The 19,760-nt window shown below is 35.5% G+C and overlaps 1 protein-coding gene across 2 annotated transcripts in view; it reads right to left on the reverse strand.

The window, feature by feature from the left end:
- The window catches only part of LOC122790142 (glucagon receptor-like), a 2,645,547-nt gene that overhangs the window by 206,794 nt on the left and 2,418,993 nt on the right, over positions 1–19,760 (reverse strand). For both annotated transcript variants that reach the window (XM_044057770.1, XM_044057782.1), the window contains one exon: positions 12,376–12,464. In XM_044057770.1, the coding sequence (XP_043913705.1) occupies positions 12,376–12,464 (89 nt within the window). The remainder of the gene's footprint in view (positions 1–12,375; positions 12,465–19,760) is intronic.

The following is a 19,760-nucleotide window of genomic DNA, read 5'->3' on the forward strand; positions in this document are numbered from 1 at the left end:
AAGCGCTTTCACGGTACTCCGCTTCCTCAGACGTATCAATGAACAAACAAATCATGTTAGCTTAAATACATACATGCGCACTAGTGTTACAAAAAATCCATGATCCTTAAAGGTACATAGCATAAAACACTTAAAACACAATCTAAACCATTTACTATCTAATATATATAAAAATAATATATAAGTCTACAACTAACTAGCTGATTAATGAAGCGCTACTAAAAACAATACAAATTACTAAAACTCAACTATAAATATGTTAGCTACAACATTCCCAATGTCAGCATACATACACAATAAATGTATACGGAGGATGCAAAAAAGTGAAAAATAAATAAAATAAATACATGTAAAAAACATCTATAAATACAAGCAAGTGTATCTGTGCAAATGTGCACAGATATTATACATACCATTTAATAAAATAAAATACTTATAGACTACATAATGTTTATAAAATCTTATGCATACTTATCTAAGGGGTCTTGATCTAAGTATAGGTTTTAGTGGTACACTATCATTTAAACCTCTGCCACGATGTGCAGATAGGCGAAGAATCCATCTGGTTTCAGATTCCTCTGTAAGATTAGTGAGGTCCCCACCCCTTATGGGTAAAGTCTGTACATGTAATGTCTGGAACATAAAAACATGCCCTTCCCCTTTCAAAAGCATATGTTTAGCTGGAGCACTATACATTTCCTTCCTATTAAAACAGTAGTAGTGATCCCTGATTCTCTCTCGCAGGCTCCTGTTGGTTTTGCCAACATAGAATGCAAAACAAGCCTTACAATACGCTACATAGACTATATTTCTAGTGTTACAATCAGCCTTACACCTAAGTTCCCATAGTTTCCCATCATTTGGGTTTCTAAAGAACCTCGATGCATCAATATAGATGCATTGAGTACATCTTCCACATTTCTTGGTCCCAAAATCAGGTGAAGATGTAATATCAAGACTAGTCAATTTGGGAAAACATAATTGTTGTTTAAGGCTCATCAAATTGGTGTAGGTATATCTCGGGCAATTCCCCACTACCTTTCTAGTGTCCTCATCAGAAGTCACTATATTCCAGTTCTGCATAATGATTTGTTGCACAATCTTAGTATTCCTTCCATAGGGTAAAACCATAGGGAGCCTACTGTCATTCACTGTCATCTTCTCATGACAATCCCTTTGATCTGAAAAATAGGGTTGGCCTCTAAGATTCCTTGCTTTAACGACATTTTTGCATATATGTTCTACATTTGATCTACAGTAACCTCTTTCACAGAAGTTATTTTCAAGGCGTTCTAGTTCCCTCTCAAAGGTCCCATGATCTGAACAGAGGCGAGAAACTCTCAAAGCCTGGCCCTTTACTATGTTGTCAAACGTTTTAGGAGGGTGCATACTACTAGTGGATAAAAATGAAGCCTTATAACATGGTTTTCTATACAGTTTGGTCTTGAGAGTACAATTATCCCTGTATACTGTAACATCAAGATAATTGATGATTGTGTTGGAACGTTCCAACGTAAAACGCAGAAAGCTATTCGTGTTATTAAGATGGTTCAAAAAGAGGGTCAATGAGTCATCCGTGCCTGACCACAGGAGAAAGAGGTCGTCCACAAACCTACGGTAAAAGGCAACATGTGGACAAGGTGTTATAGCCTCTCTCTCCCATGCTGCCATGACCAAGTTGGCATATGAGTTGGCACAACTGGTACCCATTGCCACTCCAATAACCTGCTTGTAATATCTGTCCATAAAAACAAATATGTTGTTCTCAAGGACTGTCTCAAGTAATAAACAAATTAGATCTACCTCTGTATTCGTCAAGAATTCAGATATTAATTCCTTCACCATACTTACACCCTTATCCATAGGAATACAAGTGAAGAGGGAAACAACATCCATGGTGACAAGGAGTGTTCCCTCTGCATCATGGTGGGTAACATATTCATGCAAGTCACCAAGAAACTGTCCTGTGTCCTTTAACACGTAAGGAATACGTGAAAGGACAGATTTTAATTGGTGGTCTAAAAAGATCGAAATTGGCTCAGTAAGCCACCCTTCACCCGCCACAATAGGTCTAAATGGTGGTAGGGTGTTGTGTTTATGTATTTTTGGGAGTCCATTGATACAAGGGACTCTGGGATGTTCAACCAGTAAATAATTGTACATCTCATCCGTCAATAGTCCTAGTGCTTTACACTCCATTAACATGTTCAACACAAGTCTACATGATTCATTGACATCATCCACACTGACATTCAAATATGCATTAGTTGAAAGCATGTCAATCATAGACCGGATGTAAAAACATCTATCCAAGATGACAATGAGTCCACCTTTGTCGGCAGGGCGTATGATTATATCATTATTCCTTTTCAGACTAGTGAGTGCTTCAAACTCATGTTTACTCAGATTATTGCTGAAACTAGAATAGCTCGACCCACAGGTACGGTACAAGTCAGTTTCAACATTTTTAATAAACAAGTCTAAATTAGGTGGAAGATGTGGATTAGCCAAGCTTTTCCTTTTAAAACCCACTTCATTCATCATTTCAGTGTTCTTATATAGTAACTTGAAATTGACATTTCTGGCAAATAGTCTAATGGAAAGTAAAATGTCACTTACATCTGCTTCCGCACAGGGGATAAATGTTAGACCCTTGTTTAATACTGAATGTTCATCCTCTGTTAACATATGCTTCGAAATATTCCATACTAATGAATGTGGCCCCACTTCGCCTTCAATGCTGGGCCCTGATTGTCCATGTATGTATCCCTTCTTTTCACAGTCCTCGCTGGCTCGTACTCCATGGAACGCTTCCTTCCCAATCGAATTGGCAGTGGAACGTCCGGAAAAACCTGCTGCTGGCCTGCATTAAGCTTATCCAGTTGTATTTTCCTCCTTACAACACTGGCTGCCCTGATGGTTTTGTCTTGCTCACTGTTAGAAGCTGCTGCTGGACCCTCCGCTGGAGTGAAATATACGGATGTAGTAAGTTTAGGCGTACTGCTGCCATCACTATCCCTAACGGGTGCGTTACACTCATCACTATGTTGCGACTTGTGCCCATTACTTTCAGCAGGTGTGACACTGGCCTGTTTTCATTGCTGTTGAATATTATCGGCGGTAATTATAGCTCTATCGCCATCATTCAGAGCCATTTCTCTGTTCCTTACATTCACATTAGGCCGTATATTATCGGTGCGTTGCTCACCAGGCTGTATGGTTCGAGGCCATGTGAAAACATTATTGTTTTCAAAGTCCCTTCGGTCCCGCTGTAATTTCTTCCTCTTTTGACCTAATAGCGTATCGCCATACCTTGTTACTCGCTCGGTCAAATCATGCAAGTAAATCTCAGTAGATTCGACGCCAAGAACGTCAATCAGCTGTTGTTGTTTATCTGCAATCTTGTGCATCAATTCACTCTCCTGTGGTTTAAAAAAGTCAATCAGGAGCTGCATATGAGCCATACTCGCTTGAAGGTTGATTTTCTGCCATTTGACTAATAAGTCCGGGAAAGTATTCCCATAAGTGGGCATATTAAGTATCCTTAAGCCCCTAGGAATCACTTTACATGAAATACTTGCTTCCAAGTGTAGTCGCTGAGCTTGTAGACGCTTATATCTATATAAGTCGTTCTCGACGTCCCTTCTAAGTTGTCTCACCTTGATATCATTGTCCACATTATGCTCGTCGGTGTCTAACATTGGTGCACCATCCGTGGATAACAAAGGATTAGATGGTTCACAAAACATATTCTTGAGCGAGTTGATAACAAACATTTCATCGCTCAGGTCAGTAAAACAATTCTCGGGCATACCTTCCATCGAAAATGTATATACACACGAAAACGTAACCAATCCCTGGAGATATAGAGAAACAATGCCCAAGACAGAAGGTATTATAAACCCAGTTCAAATAGATAAATCCACTGATCCAAATAACACTCTCCTTCTTAGTGAGCACACAAAGTTTTAATGAACGTAAGCACTTTCACGGTACTCCGCTTCCTCAGACGTATCAATGAACAAACAAATCATGTTAGCTTAAATACATACATGCGCACTAGTGTTACAGAAAATCCATGATCCTTAAAGGTACATAGCATAAAACACTTAAAACACAATCTAAACCATTTACTATCTAATATATATAAAAATAATATATAAGTCTACAACTGACTAGCTGGTTAATGAAGCGCTACTAAAAACAATACAAATTACTAAAACTCAACTATAAATATGTTAGCTACAACATTCCCAATGTCAGCATACATACACAATAAATGTATACGGAGGATGCAAAAAAGTGAAAAATAAATAAAATAAATACATGTAAAAAACATCTATAAATACAAGCAAGTATATCTGTGCAAATGGCCAACAGGAGCCTGCGAGAGAGAATCAGGGATCACTACTACTGTTTTAATAGGAAGGAAATGTATAGTGCTCCAGCTAAACATATGCTTTTGAAAGGGGAAGGGCATGTTTTTATGTTCCAGACATTACATGTACAGACTTTACCCATAAGGGGTGGGGACCTCACTAATCTTACAGAGGAATCTGAAACCAGATGGATTCTTCGCCTATCTGCACATCGTGGCAGAGGTTTAAATGATAGTGTACCACTAAAACCTATACTTAGATCAAGACCCCTTAGATAAGTATGCACAAGATTTTATAAACATTATGTAGTCTATAAGTATTTTATTTTATTAAATGGTATGTATAATATCTGTGCACATTTGCACAGATATACTTGCTTGTATTTATAGATGTTTTTTACATGTATTTATTTTATTTATTTTTCACTTTTTTGCATCCTCCGTATACATTTATTGTGTATGTATGCTGACATTGGGAATGTTGTAGCTAACATATTTATAGTTGAGTTTTAGTAATTTGTATTGTTTTTAGTAGCGCTTCATTAACCAGCTAGTCAGTTGTAGACTTATATATTATTTTTATATATATTAGATAGTAAATGGTTTAGATTGTGTTTTAAGTGTTTTATGCTATGTACCTTTAAGGATCATGGATTTTCTGTAACACTAGTGCGCATGTATGTATTTAAGCTAACATGATTTGTTTGTTCATTGATACGTCTGAGGAAGCGGAGTACCGTGAAAGCGCTTACGTTCATTAAAACTTTGTGTGCTCACTAAGAAGGAGAGTGTTATTTGGATCAGTGAATTTATCTATTTGAACTGGGTTTATAATACCTTCTGTCTTGGGCATTGTTTCTCTATATCTCCAGGGATTGGTTACGTTTTCGTGTATATATATATATATATATATATATATATATAGTGAATGGGGTGCCATTATAAGGCTCATATATCAGTTACTGCTATAGGGCAAGATCCAACCTTAACAAAACTTAGAAGGGTATTTAACAATTGTTAAGCATCCCTATGCTGTTAATATTGCATCTGGCACTATTGTAGAACTGAACTAGAGTGTTGTTCAACTGATGTCTGAATGTAAATAAAAGCAGCAATACATTAAATGGGTTTATTTCAACTGTCTGCTATCTACATCTGTACGTGTGTGGATATGTGTCAGTATGTGTAAGGCTGTGGGCAGTGCAAATCGGTTTGTTCCCTACAATAACATTGTTTAATATTATTGCTGTTTTTGTTTTTTATACAGTAAGGTGTTTTGTAAGTGATTTCTATTAATTCAAGTTAGTGCTTTCACTAGTATGGGTTACAATAATGTATGCCTTAATCCTGTGACATAAAGCTGTTAGCCTTGCAAGGACAGGATCATTTCTTCTCTTGCAGTAGTCTGCACAACTAGGCTACAGCTTTCAAGAGTATTAAATGGCTGATAATAGGATACCCCTTGCCTCATACAGGGTACAGTCTTACATCTACTCCAAGACGAAACATTGTTTGAAGAATGCTGTCTCTTCTCCAGGGTTACCTGAATTTCTGATTCTACAATAAATCAATGGCCAAATTGAAATTTATACTACCAAAAGAAGAAGCACCAGAGTGTATCCAACTGCCCAAATAAATCCTGCAAGCACGATGAAATAACGTACTGTTTATTACAAAAAACAAAAAAACACATAAAGCGCTTTTCGTCAGGCCACATAGCCCAACTTCTTCAGATAATTATACAACATAGGACATAAACTATATAGGAAGTGAAAAGGAAGTGAAAAGTCAGCTGGTTCCTGAATCAGCAGGAATCAGTTGCTCTTAAAGTGGCAACCACCTTCATACATTACCTAAAATATATAGCTTAAACAGCTCTCATCTACGCATTGTTTAAAAACAATGTTTTAAAATAATAGACAAATAGTATAAAAAGATCTAAAACCAATAATTATCTATTATGAAATATTAATGCAGTTAAAGTTAAAATTATATGTATATATTTATATTTTTATTTTTATGTTCTAGTATAATAAACCTTAAAAGCATGTGGATAAAAACATGTAAATAAAAAACAGCAAAACCTGACTTAAGAAGCTGAAAGTCAAATACACTCTAAGACAATAGTATGCATAGACCATTTTAAACACAGTATAATAGTCAACTCCTAACCAAATTTTTAAGTTGTAATATACACTTAATTGAATACATTTCATTAATGCCCGGAGGGTAACATGCAAAGGTACGTAATTGCCAACTCAATTCTAATTTCTCTAAGATGTTTTTATCCACATGCTTTTACGGTTTATTATACTAGAACATAAAAATAAAAATATAAATATATACATATAAGTTTAACTTTAACTGCATTAATATTTCTTAATAGATAATTATTGATTTTAGATCTTTTTATACTATTTGTCTATTATTTTAAAACATTGTTTTAAAACAATGCGTAGATATGAGCTGTTTGAGCTATATATTTTAGGTAATGAATGCAGGTGGTTGCCACTTTAAAAGCAACTGATTCCTGTTGATTCAGGAACCAGCTGACTTTTCACTTCCTTTTCACTTCCTATATAGTTTATGTCCTATGTTGTATAATTATCTGAAGAAGTTGGGCTATGTGGCCTGACGAAAAGCACTTTATGTGATTTTTTTGTTTTTTGTAATAAATAGTACGTTATTTCATCATGCTTGCAGGATTTATTTGGGCAGTTGGATACACTGTGGTGCTTCTTCTTTTGGTAGTACGGATCCAGTTTGTGTTTGTGTCTTAGCTTCATTTGTTTCTCATGGAAGAGCCTACAAATGTACCTGCTTCCCTCACTTCTGACCCAGATGGAGGTATGAATGAAACGGAAGGAGCACTATCTACTTTATCGGCTTTAGTGCTTAAATTATCTAAACAGCTTGTTGATGTATTGGAGGCTAGAGTTGACAGTCTGGCTGGGAAACCTATGGCGCCACCCATTACAACAAAAGCACCTTCATTACCATCTTCTAAATAACAGAAACTAGTAAGTCCTTTGTCTAACAACTGTATGGATACACCAGACGAGGACCTTCTTCTCAACATGTCTATTCACCCCACACCGCAAGAAGAGTTGGAATGTGGACGTAACAACAGAGGCGAAGGCCATGTTTTACAAGGAGAATGCACTTCCAATGGATCAGCAGCAAACCTGAACTTTAATTTTGACTTTTCTTCTTGGTCAGAACAGTTACCAACTTTTCAGTTTCCTACTTCAGCTCGAACACAAGGTGAGCTAATTACTGAAAATGTACCATCTGAAACATTGAATGGTAAACTTAAACTATTAGACTTAAAGTTACTTAAATACAAAAAACTACATTTGGAACCAGCTTATTTTAAACAATGTATCAGCGAAGGCATAGTTCCAAAAGGTCTTTGAATTTGGCAATATCCTACTGGGCTGGTAGGAGGTTCGGAATTTCACCAGGACTTAATAAAAATGTTTAATAATCATGGTATTGAACTGTTGCAACTTATAAGTAAGCACTATCAAAAAACTGCAGACGACTTACTACAGGAAGCTACTAGGTTAGATGGTGAAATAAAGAGAGACAGTGACTTTTTTCATTACAAGTATGAATATGAAAGATCATTTTCTACTATTGATCATTACTTTGAGAAATTAAAAAACAACAAAGTCAAAAAACTAAATCGTGATAGGGAAGCCTATGATAAGAGATTCAGCACCTCCCTTGTCCCAGACGAACTTTGACAACATTAGGGACCAAAGTCAGGGTACGACAGCAGGGGGAGTTGGCAGAACTACGGACATGCATGAATTGGACCAATTTGAAGAGGGCTGGACACAAATACCCAAAAAGAAAGGTAATAACACCATCAACAACAATAGCAATGAAAAGTACAAGACTAATTAAAATGGGGTTCAAATTAATAGACTCAATGCAACTAACCAGGGTAATAATTTGCACAATGCCCACTATGGTCCAAGAAGCCAAAATGGCTTTGGTAATCAGGATTTTCAAGTTTCTGCCTCGGGGTGCAACCTGAGGCAAGACACGAAGAAAACGTACTATCATTCACATCAGTAACTAGTGAACATACTAATGTGGGCACTATGGATCTTTCCATTGCAGAACCGACACAGCAGGAGAAAGCAGATGAAGGGAATGCATTTTTAGAAGAACCAGTTGTTACTACTGTATACAGTTCTACTGGGGACTTTAAGATTTTTAATTACTCTGACTTGCATGTTGATACTACTTTAGCTAATTTATTAGCAAAAGGTTTCACTTTTGTCCCTTCATGTAGAACCAACATAGCAGAGTTTATTACTGATTTTAAATTATTCATTAGGAAGTTGAATTTAAACTTACTACTAGGAGAGGCACCATCCTCTATCACACTATTTTATATTACTAGTACATTTTGCCCGCATTCCCATCCAGACGTGGCTTTGTTTGAAAAAACATGTATGTTAGATATTTTTCACAAAGTAAACAAGATGAATAATGAATACACCACTAGTTTTAATTATAACATCACCAAACAAGAAAAACTTATGTATTTGCAACAAGCACATGTCAGGACCATGAAACCAGATAAAGGAGGGGGCATAGTTATTTTCAACTTGGACAATTATAACAATAAAATTCAGACCATTTTAGAAAGTGACACTTATGAGGAGGTATCAAAGAATGAATTAAACACAGCTTATAGAAGAGTTAGGGTATTGTTTGAAGAATTATTCATTGAAGCAAGGATAGCTATGACTGTAGCAAATTATTTACATATGTCAGCCCCAAGAATACCGACTATTTTTGGAGTACCAAAAATACATAAATGCATAGACAACCCACCCATGAGACCATTGGTCGATGCTAGAGCTAGTATTACTTATGCTTGCTCTAAATTTGACCACACTTTAAAGAAATATGTGGCTCAACAAAAGTACATTTGTAAAGATTCTTGGGCATTTTTGGACAATATAAACCATCTACAATACCAAGATGATTTAAACTTTCTCACAATAGATGTGAAAGACTTGTATTCATCAATTCCCCACACAGAGGGAATTGAATGGGTGAGTTTATTACTACATGATATGGGAGCCCCCCAGAATGAAATAAAACTGATGGCTGAATTATTGGACACAGTTCTTTCCAACAATTACATCACTTTTAACAACATATACTACTTACAAAAAATAGGAGTGGCGATGGGCTCTCTATGTGGTAGTACATTTGCAAATTTAGTAATGGCCTACTGGGAACATGAACATGTCTTTGGTGTAACTACATACACAAGTAAGATTAAATATTATATAAGTTTCCTGGATGACATATTTATCCTGTTCCAGGGTAACCAACAGGAGGCTTCTAACTTTTTAACTTACTTAAACAACACTAGTACATTCTTAAAATTCACATATAATTTTTCACAGGATATAATTGCTTATTTGGATGTTGATTTAAGTAAGGATAGACAAAACCAATGTTTTAAAGCCAGGATTTATAGAAAGGAAACATATTCAAATGCATTTCTTCACTATAGTAGCTGCCATCCGGCCCATCAAAAACGTTTTGTTGTTAAGGGCCAATTTGTAAGGGCAGCTCGAATGGTTACGGATGACAACCAGTTCATTGAAGAATGCTCAACACTTATGGACATGTTTAAAAAGAGAGGTTATCCTATTCCACTCCTACAAGAAATTTGTCAGGAAGTGAAAAATAAAAGAGAAGTGGGCTTTTACAAAGCAATATTATCACGTAACCAGAGTTTAGAAACAAACAGTTGTACATTACAGGACGGGACACTAAATGAAAATGAAAATAGACTTATTATTACGTATTGTATAGACAGTTATGAGTTTATAAATATTTTAAGGAAAAATTGGGACTTGATAAACATGGATACACATCTACCAAGAGGTCCTATTGACTTCCCTAGAATAGTTTAAAGAAAAGCAAAAACTTAAAGAATCTAGTGGAAACTCGGTACTCAAACTCTGTTACATTTAACCATGCAGGTATGAACAAGTGTTTGTCATGCCCCTATTGTAAATATATGGAGCAGGGAACAAAATTTAGTATAAGAGGTTTTGAATACAATACTAAGTACAAATTTGATTGTAACTCCAAGGGAGTGGTATACCTGGCTAAGTGTCACACCTGCCCTGCCTTCTATATCGGCAAAACTGACAGAAGGCTTAGGTACAGGGTCTATGAACACACATACGCTATTAGGTCTAACAAATCAGAGAATGCATTGGCCAGGCACATTATGAAAGCACCCACCCATGGTTTTACTTTTAGGGCTATAGATTGTATTCCCTATGACCCTAGAGGAGGGCCTCTTTTCTTGCTCTTAGAGAAATTAGAATTGAGTTGGCAATTACGTACCTTTGCATGTTACCCTCCGGGCATTAACGAAATGTATTCAATTAAGTGTATATTACAACTTAAAAATTTGGTTAGGAGTTGACTATTATACTGTGTTTAAAATGGTCTATGCATACTATTGTCTTAGAGTGTATTTGACTTTCAGCTTCTTAAGTCAGGTTTTGCTGTTTTTTATTTACATGTTTTTATCCACATGCTTTTAAGATTTATTATACTAGAACATAAAAATAAAAATATAAATATATACGTATAATTTTAACTTTAACTGCATTAATATTTCATAATAGATAATTATTGGTTTTAGATCTTTTTATACTATTTGTCTATTATTTTAAAACATTGCTTTAAAACAATGCGTAGATGAGAGCTGTTTAAGCTATATATTTTAGGTAATGAATGAAGGTGGTTGCCACTTTAAGAGCAACTGATTCCTGTTGATTCAGGAACCAGTTGACTTTTCACTTCCTATGTAGTTTATGTCCAATGTTGTATAATTATCTGAAGAAGTTGGGCTATGTGGCCTGATGAAAAGCACTTTATGTGATTTTTTGTTTTTTGTAATAAACAGTACGTTATTTCATCGTGCTTGCAGGATTTATTTGGGCAGTTGGATACACTGTGGTGCTTCTTCTTTTGATAGTACCGATCCAGTTTGTGTTTGTGTCTTAGCTTCGAATTGAAATTTATCTCACAGAGTAAAAAAGAAAATCCCAGTCATTACCTTTAGTGAAGTTGTACAATTTTCTTCATATGTTATTTTCCATTCTTACTAGTGTATTTTAAAAACAAAATGATATGCTACACTCCCTATCCTAGTAGTCCAGTCTGGTTTATTACCAAAGCTACAGAACCACATCTATGTGCATGCAAACACCTCTTCAGGTGCTAAATGTGCTTATTCATTTTTTTATAGTTAAGCTATTATTGTTTGCAGGGAGTTTTAATGACATTAGTTATGCTAAGGCGGACTGTGGGAAACTGTCAATTTCAGTATGGGAATTTAATTGCATGCTGAAATGAGTTGCTGAAATGGCCTATACAGCTCTTTTTTTTTTGACTGAAACATTTTACTGTTTCTGTTTTGTGACTGGTCGTCTAGTGAAATAACTGTCAAAATGTATCTTTCTAGAAATGATTGTGGGGGAGACAACACATATGTAATATTTACTCATGATAAGTAGAGAGCTGGGTTAGCATGTTCCCATATAAAGCAGCTGCCAGGTCAGAAATCACCAGAAACTATTTTTACTTGTGTTTGTAAGCTTTCAGACTGTAAAATATTTTTTCGTCAAAAGCTGCAAGATATTTAATTCTGAAATTCAGGCAGCCTCATACATTTCATTGATACCAGATAACATTAATATATTGACTTTGCAAATCAATTTTCTACAGGAAGTCTTTGTGTGTGTGTGTGTGTGTGTGTGTGTGTGTGTGTGTGTGTGTGTGTGTGTGTGTGTGTGTGTATGCGTGTTTGTACATACATATGTGGGTGTGTGCGTATGTGCGTGTGTGGGCTTACATTTGTGTGTGTGACATGCACAGGGATGATGTTTCTATATGTATAATGAAACAGAGATTGCCTATCCATCAATTAATCTTACCTGCATTTATAATCATTGTATCGCATCTGATGTGCTCGAAGTTTGGAGACAAGGATTTTAATAATTCGAATAAATATGAAAAAGTTTATCTGTAAATAAGAAAAAAAATAGAGTTACAGACCAATGGAAAAATGATGCAATAAAACAAGTAATTTGCTCACACTCATCAAATATTTTAAAATAGGTAATTATTATCAGCTGATGCCTTTCATTTGCTTTGCTCTGGATCTGTCTGCTCACTGTTCTCCATCAAGAAGATGTCCAGTATATTTGGTAACACTGACCATTACTGAGCTGGTTTACATAGCACTTTGGGTGAATTACAGGACAGTAGCTTGACGGACTGATTTTCCTTGAGTGAGATCATACACCCATTAAACAGCAGGACACTTCCAAGGAGCAGTGCCGATGTTGGGTGTTCTACCCTCCTCTATGCATAATTATTCAATACTTGCACCCATTCATTTCTCTCTATTTCTGGGAAGGTCTATCTGGACCACATCTCTTTATTATATGTCTATGGGTAGTAACTGAGTAACAGATGCTTTGGTCCAGTTCAGTAACCTGTAAACAAAAAATATATAAATAAAAGTAGAATAAAATATCTTCTTGGCTGTTATTGTTTATTCAAGGATCTATTCTTATATTATCAAAGCAACAGAAGGTTGACTTTTATTTCTAAGACATAAAGTCCATTAGAGGCTTACAAGAGTAAGTTAAATAATTGTATAAAGCAAAAAGAAAGTATATGTTTACTGCTGCAATGTGTTGTGCTCCAGTAATAAAGCAACATACCATAATATGACTTATCTAAACAATCCTGTATTGGTTTGTGATTGACTGTGCAGTAGCCTGGTAAGAGAAGGTTTTATTTGAATTTATATTTTATTTTTTGCACACTGTTTTACACTGTTTATAGGAAGGAAGGGATAGTTTTTGACAAGAAGATTTACTTTGATTTATAGTTTGCTCTTTTACTTCTAATTTTTACTGTTAGTTGTTAGAAAGGGGTGGGTTTTGGATAAACAAACTCTAGCCATCCTAAGGGGCCTAGTCGGCTATAAATTCACACAGACTGCAGAGAGGACAATGCAGAGCTTATCTGAACAATCCTGTCTTGGTTTGTGATTTATCCATCTTTACAGATAAAAAGAGGTGCGCCTATGAGCAGAAGTTACTGCATGTGTGCACGTGTGATGTAAAGGAATTCCAGCTTTTGTGTGACTTTCAAAACTTGTACTGTCAGAGCAATAACTTTACTGTAATTCATTTAATATTTAGTTGTATACTGATTGAGTGACTTTTGTCTTAGAAGTTGATTTCTGTTCCCTTTGAATTTTGTGCTCTCACTTTGATTATTCTTTCTTTTAGAATTTTTTATTCATTTGCACCTTCCTCGTGTCAAACGTTGTTTGACTTGCTTACCGTTATTAGTAGTAAATCTAGACTTTTTGATGACGATTGCTCTTGTGTAATCTGCATGGCTTGCAGGACTGCCATTACATATATTAATGAATGTTAGGCAAAGAGCAAATAGAACACATTTAAGAAAGGATGTGTCTATTGTCTATAATGATCACTCAACCCCTATGAAGCAAGATAATGCCACTGGAATTCTGGATACAAGTATTTAACAATCGGAGGATTCAGAGTATATAGAAGGAAATAAAAATGAAAGAAAGGGAGAAGTTCACAACAAGTAACAAAGAGAAAAAAAAAACTGATAAATGTCTGTAAAGCAATGAGAATACATGCTAAAAAGGACACTGCTTTGTTATGTAACACACACATTACGGGGAATGATAACATTTTTCAATCAGAAAACCTTCAGATTACAGAAAAAGGTATCGTTTTTCCAAAAGAGAAGGTAGAAAAAAGAGGCAATGAGCAGTTGAAAAGAAAGAAATCAAAACTGAATGTAGAAGGATTGAATACTGTAAGAAAAAGGAGGAGAAAGTCCGACATTAGCAACGTGGCTCAAGCTGTGGATGTACACAGCCAGCTGGATGAGAATTGTTATGCTTGCAAATGTAATAAGCAAAGAAAACAGCGGGATTAATAAGACTAAATGTGATGAAGGTCATTCCTTTACAATGACTGATAGAGCAGATATTACTGAATTAGAAGATGAAGATTGTTCAGATCTGCTCAGAAAAGATATTCTTGTAATTGGAGATTCAGTTATTAGAGGAACTGATACTTACATTTGCAGAAAAGAAAAAGAACATTGAATAATGTAATGCTTGCCAGGAGCAAAAATAGAGGATGTGAGGCAAACTTTTGAATGACTTAATGTAAGGAAGTATGGCTCTGCTTTTATTCATGTTTGTAGAAATGATCTCATCTACAAGGACTCTCTAACTGTTAGTAGAGAACTTAGACAGCATAGCTTAAACAGGTATTAGGATGTATTTTTCACAAATCACATATAGAAAGGAGAGTCATGTCACTGTGAATGAAAAGATTTTTTGGGTAAATACCTATATGAAAAAAAAAATGTCCTGCTTTAAAAATGAAAAATGTGAAAAACATCCGAGCCTGATTTTGGGCATACATGTTCGTATAGGATGGTTTGCACTTATCAAGTTCAGGGAAGAGAATCTTTGCAGCAGATAGTTTTCAATAGTTGACAAACACAAGGCGGGATTTTTGCCAGGTTGAAAATGTAACAGTTCACAGATCACAACATTTGATGTATCTCTGATGGCTGTTAATGCTAGGAGCATTGATAATAAAGTTTTTTTATTGGAACATTTGCTATCCTCCCACAAGACTGATGTTGTTACGGTTAGCAAAACGCGGTTAGAGAACAATGACTGAAAACCAGTTCTGTCAGGGTATAAATATTTTTTACTGTAAAAGAAAATCAGGTGGAGGTGTTATGATAGGAATTAAAGATAGCTATGAGATTTGTGATTATTACATGTTCAGTGATAACACCAATACTATAGACTGTGTAACTGCGACAATAAAGACAACCCTGGAACATATAACAATCATTGGAGTGTACAGACCACCAAGTCAAGTGCTGATGACCTAGAAGATTTCATACATTTCTTGTATGAAACAGAAGAGGGAAGAATAATAGTGTCTGGGGACTTAAATTTACCAGAAACAGACTGGAATAATATTGAGTCAATAACATTAGTAAGGATACTGTTCACAATATATGCTCAAGAACAACAATTGCTTCAGACTGTAAATCTACCCATGAACAGAATTTACTAAACACTGTTGATGTTCCTAAAAAAATGCTGTTACTTCATGTTAGGTTTTACCACCAGTGATGTGCCACAATCATGGGGTTATAACGGTTAATTTGTTGCTAGATAATTGTGCCATACTGAAATTTAAACCAATGCACAGAAGATTAATAACAGATTACATGGAAGCAAAACAGCCACTGTGTAAAAATAATTGGATTGATGCATTCAGTGGAAAAACAGTAGAAGGACTGTGGAAAGTTTTGAAACAGAAATTGAATTAAAAAAAAAATCAAAAAATATTTAACATCGGGATCTAGGCACACATCAGGAGATTTATTTCCATAAGAACAAGATACTTGATTTAGGTGAGAGATAAACAATATAAGCAACAGAAAAAAAGGCAAAATATAACTTTGAAACTGAAGTAAACAAGATGGACAAACAAATTAAATGTAGTGTGAAACAAGGTCAAGAAAAATTTGAAGAAAATGTATACAAAAATATTGAGCATAATAGGAAGCAATTTTATTGATACATAACATGTGGAAGGAGTATAGACATATCAGCTGGTAAACTGTGTGTAGGATCTAAAATGTATTCTTAGACACAACAGATTATAGGTATACTTACAAAATCTTATGCAGAATAGTCTGGCTCCATAAAGGGGTTGATAAGTTGTCCTAGTGACATCCACATAATCTCATACAGTGAGATCAAATTAGATTAGATTGATAAAGAACTATGCAAACTGGAGCCAAGCAAAGCAAAGGGAGGAGACAGAATTAGTAATAATAACCTGGGAACACTTCAGCTAGAGCTTACAGTACCATTACATACCATGGACAGACTCAAAAAACTCCAACTATTCTCTGTTTCATATCACCTACTCAGAGGCAATCTCTGCTTGACTTACAAAGCCAGCTCTGTTAGAAATGCAATATCTAAAGAAATCCCAATCCCTCCACACCACCTGCTCCAAGGACCTCAACCTCATTACCACAATCAACAGAACAAGCTGGAGGGACAGGTTCATAACCCAGAGACTGCCCATGCTCTGGAAGAGACTTCCCATACATGTCAAGCAGAGCACCTCACTGGCCCTTTTCAAGAGAAATCTTGAGTGGATGGGAAATAGAAAGTTCACTCCAGGGATCACTCCAGTGGCTCTACATGACAGAGGCACCAGGAACTAATGGCGGTATGATGCCAGGGCACTGCTATGGGATAGGCTTGTAAAGGCTCCAGGGCCATTGGCCTAGTACACACCTATGAACCTATTATATCTATTATTTACTAGGTTGCATAAATATTTGGAGATTTCTCAAGACTGGAAACAATCACTTGCTAAACCTGTCTTTAAGGGAAAGGGGAGTAGGACAAACCCAGAGTCATACAGACCTTTAAGTCTACTTTCATGTTGTGGAAAAATAATTGAGAAGGTAATATTGGATAAGTTATTATTAAAACTGATAAGGTTGGGACTTGAAACCATATATCAGCATGCATATGTTGAAAATAGATCTATTACCATCTGTAACATGATGTTTTATAACAACATAATAACAGATATGAATAAGTAATTGTGCTGTGATGTAATTTATATAGGCTTAACTTCAGCATTTGATAGGGTCATACACAAATCACTGATCAATAAATTAGAACAACCTGGTATTGATGTACTCTTCATAAGATGGATAGCAACATAGAGTACAAATAGGATATGGCAAGCATCATATAGCAATTAGACATGTGAAATTCTTGGTTACAGTCAGGGTGTCCCACAGGGTTCTCTGTCCTAGTCCCATACCTCTTTAGATTATATCTTTCAGAACTATCTTGTCATCCGAGGTGCTCTATAGTTTGTAGAATGTGGGTGAACTGATTACATGTCTGCAAAAGAACTTGACTAAATTGAGCATTTGGGCACAGGAGAATAATATGCCGAGAACTATATCAAAAGCTAAACATGTCAGACTAGGAAGACATAAATTGAATGGTGAATATTTAATACAGCACAGACCTGAGTAAATGGGTAGATCCAGCTCTCAGTTTTTCTAATCCTATTAACCAATTGCTTAATGATAGTTACAGAACTATATGCTGTATAAAAAAATTGTCTAGGAGATCAGAAATGAGTTATATTAGACCCAAACTTAAGTATTGAATAACAATATGGAAAGCTTATAAGAAAACAAAATTAGTAAACTGGAAAGAGTACAACAGAAATATACCAAGGGCATCCATGGATGTAAAAACTGAAGTTATTATGAAAGACTAAAATATCTGAATTTGCACAGTATCACATATAGATATTTAAGGGAACACCTTATTCAGGGCATTTAGAGACAACTACCTCTGGGAATGTTTGTGGTTTTCAAAAAGTAGTAGAGAATCATCAGATAACCTATGTAGAAGATTCTGGAGGAATGAGAAGTGAACTAATTGGTTTTCTGTTGTAGCAGCTGATGCCTGGAATAGACTACCAAATTATATTAAAGCAAGCACTAGTCTAGATATTTTTATGAACAGCCTGGACACATTATGGGAACAACTATTTTAGTATATTGGCAGACTAGAAGGGTATTAGTGCCCGTGCTTGAAATATTTGTATGCATATAAGTAAATGCAGCTACTTACCACCAACTATATAACTAGATAAATAAATTAAATAAATAAATAAAAGTATGCAGGGAAAAATGAAATTTGAGGAAAAAATTAAGTACAAAGGCAGAAATACAAAGCCTTGCCACTGCAATCAAATTATGGGTCCACAGCTCTGAATTGAAAAAAGAGCATCTGAGGTTGTTTGAGGTGATTAGAACCTCTAATGTTGCCTTATGAACTGCAATACTGTAACCAACAGACCAGCAAAAACTTGCTTTGTGTGGTTTCAAAGGTTTTCCTTAAACTACATTATAAGATGCTCTCAGCCACCACCTTGCTGTATTGTAAGATGTAGTTTGCATTTCGGTTATTTTTTGATATTAATAAAACACAAAGTGTGGAATGCCAAAGAATTTATGAACTTGTTAAAAACAATAACTTAAATAAAAAAAATAAATAAATAAAAAATTCTTACTATTATGCAGACGCTATACTGCATTGCTAATAAAGAGGATGTTCAACCACATTTATTGTCAAGAAAAAGAACATTTGACCAGATTTGACCAATGATTTGCTGGTCAAGCTTCAGGAGTCAACTGAAAGTTAGGATGCCGAATGTAAAACCCAGTGATGTACCATAGGGCTCAGATTATGTATTTATTTATTTTTTTGCATCTTTTTCTCTACTATCGCATTGTTTATCTCATTCCTTGTATTTAGTTTTCTAACAACTGCTTTGCAGTGACCTTTGCTTTGTTTTTTTGAGCAATGAAGAACCCTTCCCTATTTAACCTCCTGCATCTCTGCAAAATCAATACCTTTTGAAACAGACATGAACAATTATTTTAACCTATATCTGAAAATAAATGAACTCATTGGTTGGAGAGGTATATAATCCAACACATTCCACACCTATGGAGCAAGATCGCCTTACTTGTCAGACAAAGTGATATACTTGCCACTTTGCAAGTCATTCATTATAAATGAATAGGCATCCCCCCCCCCCCCCCAGGTTGCACCGCGTAGTACTTTTTGACAAAGGTGCCAAGCACTTTTCAATTACATTGCAATTCAAGGGGCTTATTTGGCTAGGCACATACTGTTCCTAGTGACTGTTTACTTAGTATCAAGTTATGACCCTATGGACCTATGAACTCATCATTAAGCAAAACAAAAAAATAAATAATTCAGAAAAAGTGTATGCCATGGCATACGTGGTATACATCTGGATGTACCCCTGAACATGTCTTATAGTATTACTTACTCTGTGATACTAGCTTTAGTGCAATGATACAGATTCGTAATAGCTTAAATGTCTTTTCAAACTGCAGTGTTAGCATGCTTCCATCAAAGTCACAGCCATAAAAAAACTGTCAGACACAATGCTTAATTTTCTCTCTGCATTATTGCACAATGTCTCATACAAATCAGGTTTAAAAACAAACAAGAAAATGGTGTGTAGATCACTTACTCACTTAATTGCCTTATGCTGTTCTCAGAAACCCACATTTGGCCAAAATGATTTGCTTAATTAAGAATATTTACTCTACATATGTGTATTGTGGGTCTTAGTAG

Source organism: Protopterus annectens, chromosome 1.part0 (assembly GCF_019279795.1).
Source record: "Protopterus annectens isolate FY-2018-M chromosome 1.part0, PAN1.0, whole genome shotgun sequence".
Lineage (NCBI taxonomy): Eukaryota > Metazoa > Chordata > Ceratodontiformes > Protopteridae > Protopterus > Protopterus annectens.